Source organism: Vigna angularis, chromosome 4 (assembly GCF_016808095.1).
Source record: "Vigna angularis cultivar LongXiaoDou No.4 chromosome 4, ASM1680809v1, whole genome shotgun sequence".
In the NCBI taxonomy this organism is placed as follows: domain Eukaryota; kingdom Viridiplantae; phylum Streptophyta; class Magnoliopsida; order Fabales; family Fabaceae; genus Vigna; species Vigna angularis.
The window spans coordinates 8669529-8695837 of record NC_068973.1 but is presented as its reverse complement, the minus strand read 5'-3'; the positions used below and the strand labels follow the sequence as shown (position 1 = coordinate 8695837).

Sequence of the window (26309 nt, the reverse complement as noted above, 5' to 3'; positions counted from 1 at the left end):
TGTCCACATGACTCGGGTACAATCGTCAATAAAGGTAATGAACCATTTGGCTTCGGAAATAGATTGTACGACAGGTCCTAAACGGCAGAGTGAATTAAATCAAATTTAGAAGTACTCTTTTTATTCTTAATTGGATAAAATGCATGATGATGTTTTGACAATAAACAAATATCACAATTAAAAGACTCAACAGAGACTCCTTGGTAAACAAATGAGAAATAAGGACTTGATAAGATTGAATGAAGGATGCCCAAGCCTTTTATGATGTAACCATATTTGGGAATTTGCCCACGTCTCAGATGTAGCTTGTTGACTCATGATGTTTGTTTTGCTTTGGTCATCATACTCCAACAGATACAATCCACTCTACTCCTTAGAGTTAAAATCGTCTTCCCCATGGCAAGGTCCATAAAAGATACTTCTGATAGGGATGGTAATTTTTCTCTTCTTAAGATTTGTACCCGGACTGGGTTGTAGTCATGATTCAGGCCATCGAGAAATTTAAAGATTCTTCCTCTTTTCACGGCTTCAGCATGTGTGGTAGCATCTATTTTACACATCTTAGTTGTTTGGTACTGATTTAATTCAATCCAAAATCCATTTAGGATTCCGTGATATTTTGATACGGGAAGGAAGTCCGGTTTTGTATTAAATATCCTTCTTTCAATGTCATAGCATGCAGCAAAATCTTTTTTTTTAATGAAAAAGTACTATGTAAATCATTCCATATCTCTTTGGCAGAAGAATGAAACATAATTTCGACTTATCTCAGTAATGCCACATCCAAGTCATAAATAGTGAATCTTCATGTCCCAAATTGGAAAATGAGTGTCGTCTGGTCTTGACTCTCCTCCATCTATGTGATCAAGTCTTCAACGTCTCTTACGAATCCTTTAAATGTACTGGCTCCATTGTAAGAAATTCTGACCATCCAACTGATAGGCACCCACCACATTTGGAAGATCATTAGGACCCAAAGGTATAATTTTTACCTCAAACATCCCTTGGAACGCAATCAAGTGTCATCGACCTTAAAATTCAGACGTGTGGGTTACACTGGCAAAAAGGTGCAGAACTTAAAAGTCAGATCTGCTCAAATCTGGGATAAATGAGACGTCATCAACCTCTTCTGTGACGGCGGTGACGAGTGGGTCTCGCCGGAGCTAGGCACATTGGCTTCATGCGCAAGCAACAATGGAGGCGCGTGGCGACTTCTTTCACGGAGCGATTTTTGGCATTGTGTTTGCCGGAGTTGGGCGCACCTTTCAGCCCTATCAATGACCCCAATCGGCTACGGCGGCAGCCACATTGACCGGATAGTGGCGGCGGTGGCTATTGTTGTAGCAGAAACAGAGCTCCCAAGATTGAGAGTTTTGATACCATCTTGAAAAAGAGAATGATTTTTATTATTTTCGTTCATATCTATTACATTCTCCTTACCTCTATTTATAACAATCTAATCTTCTGAAAAAGGGAAATAAGGAAGTAATACACTGAAAAATAAATTAGAAGATCCTACCGATATTTTCTGTAACGAAGAAGATTCTATAGATATCTTCTCTAATTGGGAAGATTCTATAAATATTTTCTCTAATTAGGAATATTTTCCTCTAATTACAACATAAATAGGGCAAACCATACCCATGAACAAAAACTTCAAGACCAAACTTCCCAAGAAGCTAAACTTTCCTAAACATAGGAATTTGATATGTTATGAAAAATAATTCTAAATTGATAACCGAAGGCATAACTGTCTACCATTTAAAATCTTCCCTATTATCCAAGCCTAAATTGGCCAATATATTAGCACAGTGATTCCCTTCCCGAAAAATATCTTAAACTTTAAACTCTATATCACTACAAAATTTCAAACATTTTCACCATCTTCCTCTTAGCATCCAAGGAACCATTGATGGGGATGAAAGTGTTTGGCAAACCAGAGCTGAATCACAATGTATTCCCCTCTATTTTCTCTAAAATACCAGCACAAGCAGCTAATCTTAGACGACTTCTAGCACTCCATCACTATTGACTTTTATCCAATTCACTCTTGGAAACCTCCAAATAACTTGCATAAAGGAAGAAGATCTCCGGGCCAAGTATTGATGCCAAAAAAATTTAGAACCTTAAAATCATATACTGTATTATGCATCATTTTGGTTGAAAAATTACCTACAAGTCTAACAAAATTTAAAATAGAACGAATTGCAGTGTTTAAATCAATAGGATCAATAGGATTTTGAAATCTTGAGTGATTTCTCATGTGCCAAATCATCCAAACAATAGCAGAAACTGCTACAGCCAGCCTAATGAGTTTAACTAGAGGGCTATATTTTTGCTTTAAAAAATTGATCAGAAGCATAGGAGAACCGAAATTCAAATCATTAAAAATTTGCTTCAGCCAGGACCAAATATACAGTACAGTAGACACTCAAAAACGAAATGATACAAAGATTCCTCTTCTTTTCTACACAAGGAGGACATTGAACAAAGATGAACACCCCTGCACTGCACTGCTGTATCAGTAGGCATTCTGTTATGCATAATTTTCCATAAACCCAGAGACTTTGGGAAAGTAAGTCAGGTTCTTCTAATTTCCAATTCGGGACATCCAGATCTTCAAATATAATCAGACCCGACAAATCACCTGAACCTGAGCAGATTGAACTGTGGCTGAGAGCTTTACACTGTCACCATATGGCACACCTACTTGCTTAGATATGCACCTTGACGAACACCAGATGTCATTCCAAAAATTGATTTTATCTCCTTTACCAATAGTTCAAAAAGTATTTCCCAAAATAGTATCATAGAGGCAAAATAACTGCAATCACAGAGTTCACCTAGTGGACCCATCCCATCATACTCAACATTTTTACTTTCCAAGACGCAAGCTTATTTCTCACTTTACCTGCCAAAAGCTGAAAGTAGTGTGGTAACTGTTCTCAACAGGGTTATTTTGGCTGACAGTTTTCTTTTAACAGCTTAGTGCAGGACACATTTGAGGATTTGGAAGACAGCGGATGCATAAAAATGGATGAAGAGAAGGTGGAGCCCATGATGTTGGGTTCAATTGCATCTCAGTATTACCTCAGCTACATGACTGTATCTATGTTTGGTTCTAACATAGGTCCAGATACATCACTTGAAGTAAGACATACAATTTTACCTTTTCTGGACTTTTGACATCTTCATTGTTTGAATTATCTTTTATGTTAATTGTTTAAAATCATAATGCATAGATTTTCCTCTTCCTGCAGGTCTTTCTGCATATCTTATCTGCTGCTTCTGAATTTGATGAATTACCTGTGCGTCATAATGAGGTAATTGTTTTAATTGCTATAAAGATTGGAGTTGATAACCTTTTAATAAAAAAAGTTCAGACTTTTGTAAATATGTGAGGGGAGGGATATCAAACCACAAATATGTAAAATTCTAATTTATAGATTTTGTCATCATTCATTATCAATTGTACTTTAATCTCTAAAGTCAATTGCACACTATAGTTACAAGATTTGTGCCTACTTGTGTGATGATCCAATTTATGCATATAAGATTACTGCAGTTTTGCTATATAGTAAGAAATTGGTTTGCATAGTTGAAATGATCCCAATTGTTGGAAATCATCAAAATAAAGTATTTAAATGGATGATAATCCTCTTTACAAATTGATTTTGTGGGGTTGAGTAATTTTAAGATGGTATCAAAGCTTTCTTCTATCAATCATTCTTGGGCCAATTAGACTACAACCACCCATCTATTATAAGACTATTTGCTAGGGTTGAGAATAGGCCAGGTTGCCCAACTGGGGCCTATGGCCTATCCCATTTAAAACCTAACTTGGCCTACCTTGTCTAAAAAAAAGGCTTGGCTTGAGCTTTTATAAAAGCCTATTTTATTAAATAGGCTAGGCCTCATGTTATAAAAATGTCTATTAAGTCTATAAATTAAATATAATAAAAAATAAAAAATATATTAAATTTTGTAGTTAATATTTTTCTAAATTAATAAATTCATTTCATAAATGAAAAAACATTATTATAATTTATAAAAAAATTGTGAGTAGGCTGGATGATTTCTTTTAACTTATTGGTTGTTCATAATTTTATTCAGCTTTATTAAGTTTCTATTAAATTTTTGTTGTCTATTGAATACTCAAAAATTTTATATTTTTCAATTAAGTTTGCATCATTTAGTTTTTTCATCAATTGGGTGTTGTAGCTATTATTTTGTTCCGTCGTCTTTCTTCCTTGTCTTCACGGGTTGCGAGGTTTGGTGGTTAATGAGACAATATTGAAACAATAGAAGTCACTCTCACAATATTTTATATTAATCACAAAATTTCACATTTCAAAATTTCACATTTCTTAACACATGGAGACAAAGAAGTAAGATGACAAGGCAATATAACAATCACTCACTTAAGTAAAAAAATTAAATGATGGGACTTCAATGAAAAATATAAAATTTTTGAATACACAATAGACAAACAAAATATAATAGAGACTCAATTAAAAATATTTAAATTTATGAGGGACTTAAAACTCAATTAAGACTTTTTTATATATGAATTTCTCTCACGAAAGCATTAAGAAAAACAAAACCAAACACAAAATTCTGAAAATATTCCAGATCAACCACCAAAGCAAAGCCTTTTCTCTCCACTATAATTTGCAAACAATATTCTTGCAAAAGAACGTCTTGGTCTGGCCAGTGTACAATCACCCAAAGAAAGAGGTGTTCCAATTCCTCTGGCAAATGAGAATAATGCTCTAGGTTTCCTGTACTCCATGGGCTTATGTTAATTTCACCATAGCTGAGATGAAGTCCTTTGTCTAGACAAAAACCCTTGACACTCCAGGTAAAGGACTCCAAGATCCTGCTTCCTGGACATGCTTCATATCCTCCTTTGAGTAAAACCCGAATTCATATCACCCTTTCCCTTGAGGGATAGCCTTTCACGAACCTAAAGAAGACGAAGATTTTCTGATTTTGGAGCAAAACTCAAGATGGATCATGGGTTTTTCCACTTTGTGAAGAGTTATGCAACCATGTAAGTGGTTCTTACAATCTTCAAAACAAGCCAAGTAGTCCTCCTTGTTAATCTGCAGTGTTACAAGATCTCCTTTGACACAAGGAGTGGGAATTTGGCTCATGAAACGTCAAAGGTGTTATTCAAGGTCTGTGCAAAAGTTTTCTTGTTGCCCCTCATACATTCTTCTCCACCCTTTTGACTGGCTCCACCTGGTGCAGCAGACCCATCTTCTTTTGGGCAACCCCATGATATTACAAAACTGCCCATTAGCATTCTTACCAAGTCTAAGAATGCCCCAGATACAACCCCCTATCTTCTCTGATTTTTGCACAGTATTCTCCCTGGGGAATGACTCAGGTGTATATTTACTTGGCGAAATATAAAGAAGGCCTCTAAATAGGCTAACAGGCTAGGCCATAGGCTCTGCTATTCTAATAGCCAAATCAAACGTTTAGTCCTACAAACTTTTTACTTGAGATCTCTAGTCCTTAGCATGAGATGTGTATGTTGGAGATTCCACATCCAGTAGTGATATGACCAAATTATGGTATAGAAGTGGAGAATAACCTTTCAACTAAAGAGCTGATTTTGCTAGGTCGAGTTAGTCCTAACCCAAGTTCTAAGAAAAACTATAAATTTTATGAAGAATAGCTGAAAATAAAATGAATAACTCGTACATATGACTCTCACTGAGGATCCTGGTGTAGAAAAAATAATTTTAGCCTAATGAAATGAATCATTTCACCTTTTGATTCAAAAAGGAGGAAATGAAATGTGAATTGTTTCATCTAATGACTGAAAAATGTATATAAATAGCTTAGCGAAAATCATGGTTTCAATTTATAGTTTAAAATTCTTCTCCAAAATTAACTGTTTAAAAAAATGAATTAGTCATTTTTAAACAAATTATTAGTTATACAGCAATTTGAAGCATTCCAAATTCTAAGGGGGTGGTTTAGTTGAGCAAATTTCGATCTTGCCTTTGTGTGTATGTTAGACCCTCCTTGCTGTTTGAGAAAATTTTATTTAAGTCCTTTATAAATGGTCTTTGAGTTCAGAGGCTTTCCCTACCTTCGATAGGTATGCCATCCCTTTATTCTGAAATTTTATCTATCAAAACTGAAGCATGCTACATAATACCATTGAATCTTGCCCATGATGTATGGAATTCTTTTTAAATAATGTTTTTGCATCTCCTTTCTTGAATCATGCTCCAAACAAACCATCTTCCTGTTAATTACTTAGCTGTAAAGCTTCCTCTTATTTTTATATATATGAACACTATTGGCTGTCTAAAATAGTATTATCCAAAATTTGGTATATGGTTCTTTTCTTGTAGGAAAATTACAATGAAGCTCTGTCTGAGAAAGTTAAATATCCGGTGGATAAGAACCGTCTAGACGACCCTCACATCAAAGCAAATCTTCTGTTTCAGGTCAGTCAACCATTAATTAGGATGGTAAAATTCTTTTAACTTTCCTTGCTTATGTACATAACCATACAAGTTTTTGGGGCACAGGCTCATTTTTCTCAATTGGAGTTACCAATTAGTGACTATGTCACAGACTTGAAATCCGTATTAGATCAGAGTATACGCATAATTCAGGCAATGATTGATATATGTGCAAACAGTGGGTGGCTTTCTAGCTCAATTACTTGCATGCGCCTCCTGCAAATGATCATGCAGGTATTCTTTCCAGTTTTATTCTGCAGCTGCTCTTTCTTCATTCTGGGAAATTGGATGGTTTATTAGATAGGGCAATTTTGTTCTCATTATCTGTCCATTTTACACTTAATAAAAGGCTTTAAGGTTTTTGTTAAACATTTTGATCCAAAGCTTTTCTAAAAGTAAGCCAATTGAGGTCAAAATATGCACTAAATTAAAGCTTCATTATCCAATGATGGATCAGCAATAAATACTAAATAACTGCCTCAGTTATATTAGTTGTACCACATTACATTTACATTTCAGAGTGTCCAAAGGTTTGGGACTACAAATCTTTTTACCGTCCCTAGAAATATGAAGTCCATGATCTCCAAATCCAAAAACTAATAGCCACTTCCAGCAACAGCTCCTTTCCATGTTCCTTTGCATAGTTGATGACTTATGAATAGTTGCTTTTCATGTCGTTTCCATGATTTATTTTGTAGTTTGTATCATATAATCCACAAATTGTATGATTTAAAGGTACCAATTAATTTCTTACCGCTTTACTTGGTTATAGTAATTGACAAATAAGAACTTAATTTTAAGTGCTAAAGCTAGAATGTTCTGGTGTTGTGGTGTCATATTATTATCTAGGTTTAATTTCTTCAGTTCTCATTTTGAAGGGGAAGGAGATTAGAACTGGATACAGCATAACGTCTTTCATGATTTGATTGTAACATGTGTCAACCAAGACAAGTTACTGTGTTTGTAGTCATCATTGTATCAAAAAGATATTATTTCTTTCCTTTGATTGTTCCACTGCATATATTTGAAATCTGCGCTTTCAATAAAATTGTGCTCATAATGACCTGAAATCTTTTGACCTGCTTTTAGGGCTTGTGGTTTGGCAAGGACTCTTCCTTATGGATGCTTCCTTGCATGAATACAGATCTGATAAGTTCTCTTAGCCAAAGAGGAATTTCTAGTGTACAGGAATTACTAGACATTCCCAAAACAGCATTGCAAACTGTAACTGCAAATTTCCCAGCTTCAAGATTGCACCAGGTAAAGAGTCCTAATAACTTTTATTTTAAATGCTCATTCTAGATTTTTATTTAAATGTACTACAGTTTTAGTCCCTCTAGCTTTAATTGTCAACGTGTTTCCCAAGTTGGTTTTTATTGAGTTAATTATGTTTTTCATCCTTAAAATTTGAAGTGAGTCCAATTTTGGTTACCCAAAAAAATATTCGTTTTAGTCCTTCAAATTTAGTAATTAGAAACTAAAATATCAAGGACTAAAATGAACTTTTTAAAATTTGGAAAGCTAAAATCAAATTTATTTTAAATTTTAGGGACTAAAAACATAATTATTTATATTTTTAGAGACAGCCTATTATTATCCATCCAGTAATTAACAGAAATATAATGGACGTTTGATTTGATTGACTAGTATAATTTGACAAAGGATAAAATATATGGAGTATTTCAAACAATAAAACCAAAAAGAAGTGCTTTATTTAGAATTAAACAGATGGGAACGGACTTTTTTGTGTTTATCTGAATATTCTATGTAGAGTTCATGTCAAATACATTTATTTTTTTAAAATGGAAAACATTTTTAATTATGGGCAGGGAATAGGAAGATGTTAAAAAAATAGATGAGAACTTTTTTTCTTCATATGGACAATGTTGCAAACCCTGGGTTGTTGTGCATTATTGATATGAGTAATAAAACCTATAAAATATGCTAGATAGTCTTAAGTGGACTCTAAGCCTAACTCATTCTTACAAAATTGGCTTGTAAGGTGAAGTTTGAGTCTGTAATATATCATGATTTGATCATATCCTTATTTGATATGAGATCAACACACTTCCTTAACCGAGAAATGAACATCTTAAATGTGGGATTAGATATTTGTGGGTGGTCTAACAAAAGTCCAATAGCAAGTACACAACAACCCCAAATGAATTTGAGTAGGATAAGCTCTAAATAACTCTAATACTATATTAAGAAGTAGACTTTAAACCTAACTCAATTATACAAAACTAGTTTATAAGGCAAGGTTTGCACCTTGCTTGTAAGGTCAATGTGGGATCTCTAATAGTAGATAGAATGTGGAGCATAATAAATTAGGTCAATTTGTGTCATTTTGGGGATATCTGTATCTAGGTTTAATGTTCGTTAGTCCCTTCAATTCGTTTTAGTCCTTACATTTTTTGTTGGTTTCGGTCATAGATGTGGCATGTGACAAACACATCCTAAATATGGCTAAAATTCTTCCCGTTCAACTATATTTTTGGATTGAATTTGGTGAACTGCACTTTTAGTATACCATATGTAATCTACTAAGCTTGCTCTCCTCAAAACCAGGCTTTCTCACTTAACACAATCTGTAAGATATGATAATTAATTTCTGTATATAGATGTTATATTTTCAAAAAGACCTTATTGGAAAATCATCCCTTTTGATTTGTTTATGTTTCTCTTATTTGGACCAGGATCTACAACATTTCCCTCATATTAAAGTGAAATTAAAGGTTCAGAGGAGGGACACTGATGGTGAGAGGTCTGACATATTAAATATCAGATTAGAGAAGATCAATTCAAGACGACACTCCTCTAGAGCATTTGTTCCTCGTTTTCCAAAGGTCTTGTTTTTTCCTTATAAAAAAATGTTATGATTTCTAGTCTGTGTGTGGTAAATATTATTTACCATTTTCTTGACAACAGATAAAAGAAGAACAGTGGTGGTTGGTTCTTGCTAATACCTCTACATCTGAGCTATATGCTTTGAAAAGAGTCTCTTTTTCAGATCACTTAAATACCTCAATGAAGTTGCCTCTGACTCCAGCTAACCTTCAGGTAAGTGATTTCTATCCATCCAATTTGTGGTTCTCCTTCAGCTCTTGTTCTTCATACACTCATGATACAAATAATATGAATTCTGTTCAAAACTTCCAAGAAACACAATGTCTCCCATACATGTCTACAGGGTGGAAGTGAATTGTCAACTATTTACATTACATCAGTAGGATCTTGTAACACCCAAAATGGACCGGGAAATAATGAAGGGATAATCAGAAGCTGAAATGAAAATATTTTCAAGCATCAGTTTTCCATTTTCTAACAAATGAAAATTAGAACATTTGTCACCCTATTTCTTAACTGTTAATTATCGACCTATTACCAAGAACACCTTAAGGACCGGGAAGTTCCAACAACTTTCTCACTCAAGCCCTAGTAATTTGACCATCAAAGCCCTCTGCTTACAAATTATGAAGATTTTAATTGTTTCTTACCAAAATCACCTAGTGGATTGTCATGGGAAGTGCTAGCTACTTTGCCATTCAAGCACTAGTAATTTTCCAGAGACAACCCTTTGCCTACAAACTAATGACCACATGTCTGAATAGGAAATTTCACAATATTAAGGGAATTTAAATACACTCTATTTGAAACAATAAGAGACATTCGGCTGAAACAGTCTGTTCTTGAGACATCACGAATGCTTTATTTATATGAGAAGAAAAGAATCAATATAATAAATAGAGGAGATTTGATATTCTCTAATATAAAGATATTATTAAGGAATAAATAGAAATGTTCCTAATACTTAAGGAAAAAAGTATTTAAGAGATTTTAATTTAGATCTCACTGTTTATTTATGTTCATATATGTATAAGGATCAAATGCTTACAACAAAAGCCTTATGAAAGAGAAAAAGAAAACCCTAGGATACTACAATAGAAAACAGTTTTTTTCTCAAAGGATGATATAAACTATTCTAACACTCTCTTTGAGGCTGAAGCATAACTATTTGACATTTTCAAAAAATAGTTCTGCCTATATTGGTGAACAAAACCTTGGCTAACATTGATTGAGAAATAACCTTGACTTATATTGGACATCCTAATGATGTCAATTGAGAAATATCTTTGGCCTAGTTACCAAAAAATAAACTTGTATTGAAAAACTCTCAACAGTAAAAAAATAGTTCCACTATCATTGATAAAAATACCTTTGGCTAACATCAACCGAAAAAAGAAAAATCCATGTTGATTAAGAAAATCTTGACTGTCAATTGATATATAACCTTGACTTACATTGGCAAAAAAAATCCGGTTGACTTTGCCCAAAATATAGCCACAATCAAAATAGATGTTGACAAAAAGAATTGAATAACGTTGAATGAAAAATAATACAAGTTTGTATCAACAGAAAATAATTTTGGTGATAAACCACAACAGACTTTAGTTTGAAAGAAATTGCTACCAAGTTTCAATCGAAGCCAAGCTAGTGACACACATTGTTCAAGCTAATAGAGAATAAAAAGATAAAATGGCACATGAGAGAAAATAAAGTATGAAGAATTTGAAATTTAATTTTAAATAATCAAATTATTCATAAATGTCTATAATTTAAATTTAAATTTCTTTTATAATTTCTTACCCAAACAAAACATTTTTTCATATAAAGTATTTCAAATTTTCTATAAAAATGAATTACCCTCTAATATAATTTAAATTTAATCTTGACTTACGTAACTTGGGGCTTCTAATATTTGTTCAAGGGAAGACATCAAATTCAGAACAATGAAACTTTGGTACTAATAAAAGAAGCTGCATTGTACAAAATTGGCCTTCATAGTGTAACAAACTGTGTTTATTTACGTTCTTTGTTTTATATTCCTTATTTCTCTTACATCCCAAAAAAGTAGGTTTGGCATTAGAGTCTAGGGCATGAATACACTACATATTTTTTTTTCTCGTATTGGTCTTGTAGCTAAAGCATGGTTAAACAACGTGAGTCTTAAGGCAAAAGTTCATTTTCACAGAATTAATTTGACATCTATTTATTTGATTTGATTTGACTTTAGATTGTCATCAGGTTTAGATTCGGTGGTACTGAGTAACTTTTTCTTGCATCTGGTTGGTAATATTGTCTTGCAGGGTGTAAAACTGATTTTAGTCTCCGATTGTTACATTGGATTTGAACAAGAACACTCCATTGAAAAAGCTTGATGTATGTTAAGACGTGGAGCCATCATTGGTCAGGACCATTTCTACATGTTATATATATATATATGGTGTGGTTTCGTGGTGGTTCTTTTTTTTTTTTCTAACTACAATTTGAGCTTTCCAAGATTTAATCTGTAATACCCATATCCATAGGATTTGCATTTTTTTGTAGTTAATATGTACCATAGATAATCTTAAGGATTTTATTCACATATTATGTCTTTATTTTTATATATTTTGCAAATCATGTCGTCATTCAGATAATCATATGCAAATGCAAATATTTACCGTTCTTAGATCCTAGAGACGTCTTAACGTTAAATAAATGTTCAAGAAATGGATCTCCTAGTATTACTAGATATATCAAACTATACTACAGGTAAACAAGGTAATTCAATTGGAAAAAATGCTACGAATGTAATTGCAGAATGCTTCCCAGGCTCCAAAGGTATTAATATGTTAAATGATATTCTTGAATGTGGTATACTTCATAATAATCTTGATATGAAGTAATTAATAGTTTGATAAATCAAGTATACAAATGATAACAAGCAAATACGTATTTTAAGGAAACTCAAATGAAATATTGTTGGTTCGTTACCTATATGAAACTGTCTTTAGGTTACCTAGAATAAATATCGTTTGTGAATTATTAAAGATAAACTATAATACTTTATATATTTTTAGTAGTTACAAGCACTCTCAATTCTGATTTATTTATTAACCTTTATAAATGCAATTAGAGTCATTAAAAAAACCATATTTAGGAAATCAATAATCAGTATTTAAGTAAATTGTAATTAAAAATAAATAAAACATACAATATAATCGAAGTCTTAGCTTTTTTAAATCAAATTTAGCTGTAATAGCTGAGGCGCGCAGATTGGGAGTCCAAAAGAAAAAAACTTTGCACCTCTGTCACTTTGGCAAGCATGGGAATGGCAAAAATAGAAAAAGTAGAAGAGAGAAAATTGTGAAACCACGCATACAACCATATTAATCCACACTAAGGTTTAAGTAACTGACATTGGATAATGCAATCACCACAATTTCAAATTGATCACTCATCAAGTTCATCAACTACAGAAAGAAAGAAAAAGAAACCGTGAGTACTTACTCTATGGGCAAAAATACCATTCTTATTCATGCAGAATCATCTACTTCTTCTTAAACATTTCTTTTATCATCTTCATATGTGTTATCGTTTCTACAAAACAATTAAATATATCAACAAGTATATTAAGTATTTTACAATATTACAAGTGTTGTATATGCAAGAATTTGACAAAATACATAATATTCTAATTAGTTTGACCGTGAATGAAATAGTTAAAGAATTGCTTAGAGTATAAAATAGAGTTGATTTTTTGTAACAAGGCCATTTTGTTAGTAAAACGCGTCATAAAACAATTTAGAATTGAAAATGATTGACATCCAAAATTAAACATGTGTTGAAGCTCGACTATATTACTTTGTCCCTCTCTTGTAAAGGTTTCAATTGTTAATTACAAAGATGCAATTAATCATGTACTTAGCGTTCTCTTTTAATGAAACTCTAAGTTTATTCCTAGCACCAAGAGTCTAAGATCACCAAACTTCACTATGATTCCTTAGTGACTGCTTGAATGGATCACATGCATTAAGATCAAGACTCTATAACTAATTAGAATCTTATATGCATTTCTAACATTTAGAGGCATGAGGAGAATTGATTGAACCACAACTTTAAACCACTTTCCATTCAATCCCAATCCAGTGAAGTAAGATGAGTGAAAATTCATCCAACAATCACAAACATGTAATTAAAAGCATACTTTCATAAATAAAAAAGTACCAATTACAAGATAATTTTAAAGGGTTATATCTCAATTCAACACTTACGAGATTTCGCTCCTCTTGGAAAAAATTCAATACAAAGAAAAGACCTCATCTCCTAACTCTCTAATAATGTTCTTTAATAGAAGAAAGTGTATAAGAAACTCTCTAAAGTATCTCTCTAGAATCTGTCCAGAAGTCTCTCAAAACAGAGGAATTACTCTATTTTTAAAAACTTTCCAGAGCATGACTTCAATGGTGATAACATGGCTTCAATTGCAAAGGTTTCCTTCCAAGGTGGGTTTCTTTTGTGGCTTATGCCTTGTGCTTTTGTGTTGTAGTTCTTTAGATAACTTCTATGAGAAAGATTCTTCATGGCTCAGTCTCAGATCCAATGCTTGAGATTCCCTGAGTTTCCGCTTCGAAAGCACCAAAGTTAGTTTTTTTGCCGAGATTTGCTTAGAATTCCTCCATATTTCTAATTTTTCTCCTTTGACTCTCTATGGTCATCAAAATCTGCAAAACATGTCAAATTGGGATGATTTATACAAATATTTAACATAATCAAAGCAAGATAAGTGCCAAATTAAAACCAAAATCAACTTCAAACACTATTACTGCAAGTTGTTATTGCATATATGATATTCATGTCATGATAGAGTGGATGGCTTCCTTCTGCTCATGGAAGTGATCATGTGGAGGTGTTGTTGGTTGTTGAGGAGTCTATTCTGGTGCTAGGGTAGGAGGCGTTGGTGATTTATTTCTGAATATAGAGGCTTCCACGTTATCCAAAGGATTCACGCAATTAACCCAAATAGGCATTATGATTGGCAGTCTCAATTTCTTTCGTGGTTGATCAGCAATAAGCACTCCTTTCATCTTACATAGGCTTGTTATTAAGTTTGAATATCTTAATGCCCTAGTTGTCCCCTGAATTGTCCACTACAAGATTGTTGTCTTGAATATATCATCAGTTATAAGGTTTGTAATATCCAGCATATAGCCTTGCATGATACAATATAGCAATTATGCCTTGTCAAATGTAATTCTCAAGACATGGGAGTTGGGGAGGATATTAGAGAAGAGAAATGTCACCCAAATTTGTATTAAGATTCACATGTTTCCACTATTAGGCCTCTAAGGCTAACCACCTTCGCCTAGTTTGAAGGATCAACCCTGAATACATAGAAGCTCAGTCAGCTGGTCCACTATGACATCTCTCGTCATGTTATGAAACTCTGTCCTTTCTTCATCAAACATAAGAGCATAGGGATTTCCAGGTACCTCTTAATTATCTCCCAGTCATAATGTACTTTCTTTCCTCTAATCCATAAAAACATGTTCTTGTCAAAATTTTGATGAGGATATGCATTACCATAAAAATCATGAACTATGAGTTCATTGTAGTAATTCTCAGGCTTTGCTAGCTTCCCCTAATGTCTATTTTCCATAGGCCTTTGAAATTTGCTCTCTAGCCAATATTGATCTTTCTTCTAGGTCCAGAAACCGTTGATGCTTGAACTGTGTCTAAAACCTTATCATGTCCCATTGATTCATGGGTAGCAACAATGGGTTCCCCTGTCGTAGGAGTGGATGTAGGTGATATAGGAGTGGCAAAAATTGTTGAGGAAGGAGTGGAAGCCCTAACTATGCTGGCAGTTCAAGTAGTTGCATGGCTAAGTCTTATTCTTATGCCTCAATTGTGCTATTGGTGATGATGGAATGAGAGTACTAGATAAGGAGTCTTTTGAAGTTTTAACCAATAGACTTGGTTCCTTCCTCTTAATGGAAGTGATTGCAACACCCTTCCTTTTTTTTGAAGTAGGAATATCATGAACAACTTTTCATTTTAGGGCCACCAACAAAGTAACCATTAAAATGAGTTTCCTCTTTTCCATATGGTTTTACTGATTTCACAATGAATGGTCCAGACCATTTAGATTTTAGTCCCTAGGAATAACCTCAGTCTGAAGTTGAAGAACAAGACCAATTGGTTTGGCTTGAATTCATGCTTTAAGATCTTCTTGTCATGATAAGCCTTCATTTTTTATTTGTAGATTTTTGTGGAGACATAAGCTTGCAACCTCAGTTCTTCAAGTTCCAGCATCTGCAATTTTCTTTTCTTACCAACAACTTTTAAATCAAAATTGAGGGTCTTAAAAGCCTAGAAAGCTTTGTGCTCCAACTCAACTAGTAAGTGGCAAGCTTCCCCATATACTAATTGGAATGGTGTCAAGCCTATGGAAATCTTGAATGTTATCCTATATGCCCAGAATGTGTCACTAATTTCAAAGATTATTCCTTCCTGGAGTTCAAAATTGTTTTCTCCATAATTTTTTTTATTTTTTTATTTGAAACTTCAACCTGACCATTGATTTGTTGATAGTGTTGTTAAACGAGTGTACGTAGGCATTTCCTTAAATCAAAAAATTAAATCCTTGAAGTAACGAAAAACTCACAATGACTCCTCCAAGTTACATAGATGGCACAAACTACACTCTAAAAAGTCACAAAATGACTCTCAAAGGCTTGAAGAGTTAAATGGAAGAGCCCAACTACCTATTTGCACTTGAAAGCGACATGTGCAAGTTAGAAGCTCTCTAAAAGTCACTTCTAAACTCTCTAATTTTAGGCAAGACTATCTCAAGTATCTTTGGACTATAGAAAACTCCAAGCAACGAAGGAATATTCTAAAATATGAGGAATCTATTAGTCTACGTGTCTTCTTATCTTTTCTTGGAGTCTCCATCTTTTGACTCTTCATTGAAATCTTCTCTTTTTTTCTTATCTTTGTCATGCTTCTTTTATTTATTCTTGAAGTTTATTTTCTCCTTCTTTATTAGTTCTTCTACAATCATTTTTACGGTAGCAATAGAGAAAGGTGAAAGGCGTGTAAGAGTTAAGATAAAACTCTCTTAAAGAATAAACAAATTTCTTTCATTATAGAAATAAATTTATGAAATTATATTTTAAGTTTAGTAACTTCCATGAAACAAAAATGTAGAGAGTAAAACTAAAAGGAAAAATATTAAATATATAAAAATCAATTGAAGCAAACATGAGCATACAATAAGTAAATACTGACCTTACCAACAAGTTCTAAACCGTTTTTTTTACTTCAACCACTAAAATCCCCTTCTTGTCTCTTACCATCGCTTATACAAGAACAAGTAAAACATTAAAACACATTTATTATAAAGTAGTCTATCGACTTATCACATAATACTTCAAGTAGAGTTTTCATTCCATTAGCTATAGATGGAGAATTGTTCACCAAATAGCATGTTCTGTTGACAACTTCCTCCTATTGTCTTTTATTCAATAAAGAATGCCAAAACATACATCTTTTTATGTAACAATTTCATATTTATCTTCTTAATTATCCCATTCTACTATGACAAACAATATAATGTCTCATAATATCTTTATCTTTACAAAAAAATTTCAATTACTTAAAATATATTATTCTAACTCATTAACTATTCTCATGCACTTAAACAATAACTTCTAAATACAATTACCTTTTTATTATTAAAAATATTAAAATGTGATATAAATATACCCTAAGAAGCTTTTTCATTCACCATTAACTTTCCATTATAAAGTATAATCAAAGTCATTAGTATTGGATGATTAAGAAACAAAATAAAATTACTTGTGAACCATGCATCACAATTTATAGTCCAATAAAAACTTATTGAAAAACAAAAAATATAACTTCGGTCATTAACAATTGGTTAAATTAAGTACATTAATAGTAACGATGAAATTTAAAAGAAATTTAAAATTGATTCTGTTAATTTTTAATTAGATTAATGTTGTTTGGTTTATAACTAATTATCTTTTGACATTTTATACCGTAAAAAGATGTTTAAATGTTTCACTTTTCTTTTAAAACACTGGCCATGTATGTATTTAGATAAAATAAAATAGTGGATTTATCTTAATTGCATTGTTTGAAACAAAAAGCCGATTTTGAAACACGTGAACAAAAACAACGAGAAAAAGAGAAAGTGAAAAGTGCTAACAACACTCTTGGTTTTTTTTTTTTTTTATCTCTTACTTTATCAATTAAAATTTATTATTAGAAAGTACAATTTTGTGAGAGAGATCCATTAAAATATGAAGTAAAACCTACATACATTTTTATAATTTCTAATGAATTTCAGTCAATAAAAATTTATATAGTAGAAATATTATATTAGAAAAAAGCTTTATTAGCATACTAAAAACATGTGGTATAAACAAGTTATGAAATCTCGTCCATATAGCATATATTCAATTATCATAAACCTATATAAATAAATTTTCCCGAAATTAAATACAACTAAAAAGACACATCTCCCTTTTCACAATATTACACAATATCATCGATATATTTTTAATGTTACTACTAATGTTGTGTAGATTCAATATACAGGCTCTCATACCAGATGTTGTGTAAGTTCAATATACACACATATCCATAGGTAAGATATTGTCCGTTTTGGTCTAAGTCCTCACGGATTTGCTTTTAGTACCACTCCAAAAAGTCTCTTATTAAGGGATGTATCTTATGTGTATATAAATTCATGTGTATTTTATATTTTATCTGATGTGAAACTTTGTTTGTATCCAACAACTAAAATTCAAGTTAAGAAGTAAACTTCTTCCAAATATATGGTGTTCACAATTCCACATACGTCTTTCTTTTGTTGTACCTGATGATATGTTGAGAAGTAAACATCTATCAATATCAATGACCATCTACCATAGCTTCTGCTGTAATTTTAAATCATATATCTCAATACAATTTTACAAATTAATATATATATATATATATATATATATATATATATATATATATAAAGAAAATATCTTTTAGACATAGAAAAATGCCTAAAGGACAATGACCTTAGAGTAACTCCCCATCATTTATCTCATATAATTGTAAAATTTTAATGTAAACCTTTGAAAGAAAAATTAAATACTCAATGAAAAATTTAAATAAAAATATTCAAAACTTATAAAATAATCAATATTAAAAATCATAAAATTAAAATCAAATTTAAAAACAAAAAGTAATTAAGCGTTTCATTATGTAAACAAAACACTATTTTATAACTAAAAAATATTCATATATGAAATAACATCGGTATTAATAATAACTAATAATAATCGATTTTATTAACATAAAAAAAATTAATTATTTACTTTTATGTTAAAACAATGACACGCATAAAGCTAAAATGACATAAGATAAAGTCCAAAACCAAAATCATTAATGTACAGGACTTCTTCATTAGTTTCTGCACTTTGCGGTGGTTATGAACTTTCCTGAATTAGTTGAAAATCTAAGAATATTCAAACATAAAATAAGTCGTAAGTCAAAATTATATATTAAATAAATACTTTGAAATAATCTATAGTATTTAAAAATGTACCGACTTATTTAGATTTTAGCGCACTTAAGTATATTTCCACCTTTCGAAATTAATTTAAAAAAAATGTAAAATGCTAAATAAATCAATTTAGAATCTTAATTAAATTTAAAAAGTGGTTCTTTCAAGTACTATTTATATCTTTTAATTTATTGGATAATTTATTCTTCTAAAGATTATTTCTCTTTTTCAAATCTATGAAGAAGTAATCATTTTAAGTATGCTTTTTGTATTTTTGTTATAAGAGAAAAAACACAACTTCATAACCATGGCATAAACATTTATCACCCCACCAACTCCCTCCCTACAGAGAAAAAAATGTCATCTCTTTCTCTAATTAGTTTTATATCTGTACAATACACCAAAATTGAATGTTTCTACTATTTTTTTTAAGAAAAAATGTATAAACACAATTTATTTATAAAAAAAAACTATATTTTCTATTCCTCCCCAAATGTTTTTAAAATATAATCACTTTTATGTTTTAAAGAGGAAATTTTTGAAGTTTTTCTTTCTATTTTCAAAAAGTTTATTTTTAGAGTATTATTGTTTATACTATACGCATACATACTCATTATTGTAGTCTATATTATAATCCAAAATTCCATAAAAACTAAAATTTTCATTTTTTTTATTATTAATCATATTTAGTATTTCTTTTAATTCTTGCAAGAGTTAATATTTGAGAATATCTAATATATCGTGTAATACTCAACGTTTTCTTTTTCTTTACATAATTGCGCTTTTTTTAACTTATAATATACACAATATCTTTATCATTATTTGTAAAACGATTGAAAGAATTGTTTTGTTAACAATTTATTTATGGTGTAGAATTCTTCTTAATTTTCAAAAACAAATTTTTATTTGTAATTCGTTCATTCTTTTTTTTTTTTTACATAACTGTGTATAGTAGTATTGGTAAATTTATAAGTAATTCAATTATTTTATTATTAAAAGTTTAAATTATAAACAAAAAAATATTTATTAATTGAATTTTATTTTATAAAAATTATTATCTTTTTAGAGAATATCATTCTCTTCTTCAATATTCTCTATAAGATTTTGACCAATCTCTTTATCTACTTGAATATCGGAATATACATTAAAGATAATAATTTATCCGATTAGAATTTTAATCAAATTAAGTTTATATCTTTTGTCATTTTTTAAGTTATTTGGGAGATCTACTTGCATGAAGAGAAAATTATGGCTGTATGTAACTTTTTTGGGTTTAAGATAACTCAATGCATTAGGGAAAGAAATAAGAAAAATGATTTCTAAGAAAGGAACTTGAGTTTGGTTACATTTGCGAAAGAAAAAGTTTTCATATTAGGAACCATGAAAACTCAATCTTAAAAAAAATGAGCTACTCTAAATATTTAAAAAGATTAATAATAATGCACATATACAAAATCTTTCTCGTATGGTGTTAGCTCTATTTTTAATAAATATGATTTCCACTTTTTACAAAGACTTTTTTTTAATTATATATTTGATCTCCATATTTTCGAACAAATTTCTAAAATTGGTCCCTAATTTCTTTTTGTCTTAACTAAATTTTTATTTTTGAAAATATCATAGAATTTTGTAATGTTCGTTATTACTGTACTAACATCATTAAATATTAAACATGTGTTACATGTCATTTTATGTTTTTTTTTTCATTTTTTTATTTTTTCTTTTAGAAAAATTGTTACATGTCAAGTCAATCGTGTTACGTGACAATGACAATGTAATGTGGTAATGATAGTGTGATGTGGTAATGATCGTGTCACTATTAACTCCAAGCGTCATTGTCTTAATTTCAATTTAGTCTATGTATTTATTATTTTGATTAAATGCAGTCCTAATTTCTCTTAAGATGGAGTAATTTTACCCTTTTCTAAATTGAGATCAAATTTAATTTTTATATAAATGTTATACTACTCTTTTTATTAAATATTTCTATAATTATTTTAAAACCAACTCTAACATTTGTATGGAAATTCTTAAATGTTATATTGGTAATTCTTTTATAAATTTATATAAAATTATCTGAAATATAAATTAAAATAAAAAAGCAATATTAAAGTATGATGTAATAAAATAACAACACAAACAAATTATAAAATTTAAAACAAAATTTAAATAAAGTTCAAATTTATAAACCTAATCTTGTTAAAAAAATAAACTTAATTTTGTTAAAATATTTTAATAAAAAATATTAGTTTAAATAAAAATATGAGTATAATGTTTATATAAAACTTAAATTTGGTTTCAATTTGGAAAGGGACAAAAATTAATCCATTTTAAAAGTATATAGATTGAATTAAACCAAAATAAACAAATACAAAAAATAAATTTAAATTAAGACAATGACAATTAGCACTGACAATGATATATGACACTGTTATTGTCACTTCACATTGCCATTACCATATGTCACGAGACTGACTTGACACGTGACAACACTTTTAAATAAAATAAAATAAAATAAAAATAACTACAAACTGACACGTGAAACATCTTTAAAGTTATTAATATAGTACTAACAAAAATTATCAAATTATATCACATTTTTAAAGAAAGTGCTTCTCCCTGCACCTCACCAGTCTCACCCCGCACCTCCCTATTTTTCTATTATTCCAATTGTGCCCCTGTCAGAACCACAATCTTTTGACTACTTTTACCCATTCAACAGTTAAAAGCAAGTACACACACCTTACTTCTCTGTCGTTCTGAAATCCTACACCCCTTTCTTCTCTTTTCATAATAGAAATTTTGTGCTTCATCCATGTCCACACTCTCAATTGTCTCAGAGAAAATATTCTTTGCATCAACTTTTTCTTGCCTAAAAACAACTTTATTCCTATGACTCCAAATGTTTCATATGACAAAAATCCATAATCCTTTTCATAGATTGTTCCCTTTGTTGTTAGAAGGAAATATGGAAATTTTTTTAGAAATGAACATGGGTTGATTATGACGTGTAATGCTTATACCTATCCATCTATTGCACATATTTCACACCTTGTTGGCTATGTCATAGATAAAAAAATAAATGAGCTACAGTTTCCTCCGCTAACCACATAATGTGTAAAAGGTGTCTTATAACATTGTTTCTCTCCTCCTAAGGTTTCCCGTTGTTGTCATTCTATTTAAAATTACCTTTCATGCAAAATAGTGTGTAAATGGAAGGAATCTTATACTAAAAAATAACTTGAACATATCATAATGTTCTCCGTTAAATGTGTTAAGCAATTTTATATGTATACTTCCAAATAACTTGAGCAAAGTTAATTTTACTATATACTTTTCTACCTCCTCATCTTTCCAAATCCATGTATCATCACATTCTCTATGTAATGAGTTGTGTATTATTATATGCATGAATTCTGTTAGTTGAAGTTTTTCTCATTCAAACCATTCTCTAATTAGGAATGTTTTCCTCTAATTACAACACTCCCCCTTAAGTTAGTAAATGAATATCAATCATTCTCAACTTGTCTACAAGATCTTGAATTCTATCCAGAGGGAGCCCTTTTGTAAAATTATATGCTATCTAAAATTCTGTAGGAACATGAGTTGTAATTACAAAGTCTTTGTATAAATTATCTTTGATGAAATATCTGTCAATCTCAATGTATTTGGTCCTGTCATGTTGTACTGGATTATGGGCAATGCTCATGGTAGACTTATTGTCACAATGGGATATCGTCTATCCATGTTTCCTCATAAAACTTGATCTTAGTCCTCGATCTAACTTTTCACTTAATGTTTTGATCAAACTATCTTCCTTATTGACATCACCACTTACTTCACTTAAAATTTTCACCACAAATATCCATATTGTTTTTTGAAATCTCCATTTAAATTTCTCCAAGATCCATAATTCTAATATATCTTTCTATAATCCCTATTCATCCATACCTAATCTCCATTTTCACTTAGTTAATGGGGCTTGTTGAACAACCTAGTATCTTTTATTTCTATCCCTCTATCTTATATAGGTTTACATAAGTTATCCCAATGTTACCCAAGTTATTCTTCTACCCTCATAACCTTATCTCCAAAAAAGAAATTCTTTACTTTTTTTATATTGTCTTGCATACAAAGATTGATGCTTTATAGAAGGAGAAATAGAATAGAGGTAGCACAATAATGACATACTTTATAACACAAATATGTCTTGCAAATAATAAGAACATGTACTTCCATTTTTGTAACTTATTTTTTATTTTACTAACAAGTTGCTAAAAGAACAGTTTTCTAGGGTTCCCCCACCAGCAAACCTAGATACCTAAATGACACTTCCATAATATTTTTATGAAAGTTTACTTTAAGGCTTGAACCCATTTCAAAGTATCTTAGTATACTTTTTATGGCCAAAATATTTGGGAGGCTTGCTTCACACACAAAGAACGTGTCATCACAGTAAACTTTAATAAATTAATCACAACATTGTTTGTCCCTAATTTTAATCCTTTGTATACTTGTTTCCTTTAGCATTTCTAACCATTCCCTTATCAGCCCACCCACTTGTGAGTTTAAATTCTTAAGTTGGATTTCTATTTACCAACACTAAAATAGGAGATGACTCACAACCATTATTCACATAATCTACAAATTAGAGAAACCTAATCTATTCAACATATAATAAAAGAACTCTCAACTTACATAATCATAAAATTCACCTTTATTATTACTCCCACGTCTCTTTTATAGAATCATTTATGAGGATGCATATTAAACATATGTCATGGTCCATAACAAAAAAAAATTAAAGTGTAAATTATTAAACTTTTACTTACTTTTAACTATATAAATAATTGTACAAATTTAAAAAAGAAATTAATTTTTTTAAACCATCTCTTAAAAAATTCATAAATAAACATTGGCCATCTTAGGACTCGTTTAGTTATTTTCAATAGATGTCGATTTACAGAAGTTTTCAAAAAAATATTTTATCTATTTTCAAAATATAATACATTAACTATAAGCCAACTTTTTAGTAGATTTTTCACCTACAACGCTATTGAACGACCTCATGTGCACAATATATTTAAGGGTTAAATATGTTTTTCGTCCCTTAAGTATTACTGATTTTTGGTTTTAGTCCCTACTCAAAACTTTGATGGCTTTTAGTCCTCATAGTATTGAAATATGTAATATTAGTCCTTAAAAATGGACGGCGTCAACTTTTTGTTGATCTGGCAAACGGCAAGGCCAACTCTTCTGTCAACTTCTGTCTTAAGTATCTACCACGTTGCTTGTTTAATTTGTGGAATGAAATTAAGTGATTGACACGTGTGTGGGTGATTGAAATCAGATTATGAAAGTTGGGTTCTTCTTCGTCATCTCAATTGAGGGCAAAGCTGGATTCTTCTTAGACATTTCAGTTGGGGGCAAAGCTGAGTTCTTCTTCGTCATCTCAGTTGAAGGTTGGAGTTCGTCTTATTGAGGAGGTAAGATGATACGAAGAAGAACCCAACTTTGTCGAAGAGAGCTTAGAGTTCTGAGGAATTTTTCCTAGGAATTTTTCTTTGATACAGATAACACTATGAAGCATTATGGTTTGGATGAGACTTCAATAAATCCCTGTAGAATAATCTAGAATATGGTGTCTCATTGGATACAAAATTAGGTATGGCCAGTGGTCACCATTTGACTGGTCATGAACAGTGTCTGCAATTCCACTATTAGTAATAAATAATGGTTATCTATGGCATCCTAATTAAACCTAATTCTGTCAACTTCAAAGAGTTGAAGCTGTTGAAATTCCAGAGTGAAGTCACCCAATCTTACTCTTTAATCTTGACCTCACTTTTGTCTCCTTGGATAATTTGACAACTCTATTAGTATTCAACAAAAAAAATCATTTGAATCACCATGACAACAACTTCAGTAACTAGTATTTTTTATGCACCTCAAAAACTAGGTTTTTAGTGTCCTCTGTAATTGTCATCAAGTGTTTATTGGATTTTCTTATAAGAAGTAATTTTTCTAGAGGGTAATAATAACACCTGGCTTGATAGACCCACTTGATGAATTATTTACCAGGAAATTACCACTTGAAAGCTAATTAATATGGTTTTTAAAACACTAACCAGTCTCAATTCTAAGCAATCATACACACTTATAGTAATTTGATGGCTGGTGTTATTTTTCTTAAGCACAGAATCTCATAAAAACTACTCAAATCCCTTGTCATTCTATTCATGATTGTGAGTTCCTAGTGTTCATATATACATAATCTTCAACAACCATTAAAGCTAGAAAATTTCCATGTGCTGTATTTTGCCTCTTCCAGTATTACATTGGAGCTAATTATTGGTTAATGGTTATGCAGATATGGAGGTTCCAATGGCTTGTGTAATACTAGTGTTTTTGTTTGCCCTTCAACATTATGGCACTCAGCGTGTGGGATGTCTCTTTGCACCTGTTGTCTTGACTTGGATACTTTCTATTAGTGCTATTGGTATTTATAACATCTTCCATTGGAATCCACATGTTTATCAAGCTCTCCTCATATTACATGTTCAAATTTCTGAAAAAGACTTAAAAGGGAGAACCAAACTTTGTTGAGATGACGAAGAAGAACCCATCTTTGCTGAGATGATACAGGTTGGAGTTCGTCTTGTTGAGATGACGAAGAAGAAAACAGCTTTGCCCCCAACTGAGATGACGAAGAAGAATCCAGCTTTGTCCCCAACCGAGATGACGAAGAAGAACCCAACTTTCATAATCTGATTTCAATCACACACACGTGCCAATCACTTAATCTCATCCACAAATTAAACAAGCAACATGGCAGCTACTTAAGACGGAAGCTGGCAGAAGAGCTGCCGTTTGCCAGATCAACAAAAAGTTGACGCTGTCCATTTTTAAGGACTAATATTACATGTTTCAATACTATGAAGACTAAAAGTCATCAAAGTTTTGAGTAGAGACTAAAATAAAAAATCATATTTAACCCAATATTTAATATAAAACAATTACTTTTGAAAAGTGAGTATTAGATACTTTCATTAAGAAACTCTCATTTAAAACAATTTTAACTGTCAAAAATCTATTTGTAAACTTCATTAATTTTTGATACCAAAAGGGGCAGATCCATTTATTTGAAAAATTAGAACACAAATATACTATTAACATACAAATGACACATTAATAATTTTTCACTTTTTTTTCTCTCCTTTTTTTTTTTTGTGTCACCATCATTTTTGTTTCACTCTTTTTTCCATTTTCTTTCTACCTTTCACCATATTTGTATAAATAAGTTATGAAATCTCCTCCATATAGCATATATTCAATTATCATAAACATATACAGATAAATTTCCCTGAAATTAAATACAACTAAAAAGACACATCTCCCTTTTCACAATA

The 26309-nt window shown here is 31.0% G+C and overlaps 1 protein-coding gene and 1 long non-coding RNA gene across 4 annotated transcripts in view; one reads left to right on the top strand and one right to left on the bottom strand.

The window, feature by feature from the left end:
* LOC108331439 (DExH-box ATP-dependent RNA helicase DExH14) overlaps window positions 1-12007 on the top strand; it is a 51009-nt gene extending 39002 nt beyond the window's left edge. For 2 of the 3 annotated variants that reach the window (XM_017566114.2, XM_052877185.1), the window contains 8 exons: window positions 2985-3150; window positions 3261-3323; window positions 6375-6470; window positions 6555-6722; window positions 7578-7748; window positions 9185-9334; window positions 9417-9548; window positions 11636-12007. In XM_017566114.2, coding sequence (XP_017421603.2) covers window positions 2985-3150; window positions 3261-3323; window positions 6375-6470; window positions 6555-6722; window positions 7578-7748; window positions 9185-9334; window positions 9417-9548; window positions 11636-11707 — 1018 coding nt within the window. In that variant the 3' untranslated portion in view covers window positions 11708-12007. Of the gene's footprint in view, window positions 1-2984; window positions 3151-3260; window positions 3324-6374; window positions 6471-6554; window positions 6723-7577; window positions 7749-9184; window positions 9335-9416; window positions 9549-11635 lie in introns of those variants that run through there. The other variant, XM_052877186.1, reaches the window with a different exon arrangement.
* A 1496-nt stretch (window positions 12008-13503) lies between these two features.
* LOC128196378 (uncharacterized) lies at window positions 13504-14223 on the bottom strand. Its single transcript, XR_008248645.1, has 2 exons — window positions 14138-14223; window positions 13504-14035 (listed from the first exon to the last, which is right to left on the bottom strand). It is a non-coding gene; the product is annotated as an uncharacterized LOC128196378 (long non-coding RNA).
* Between the last annotated feature and the right edge of the window lie 12086 nt (window positions 14224-26309).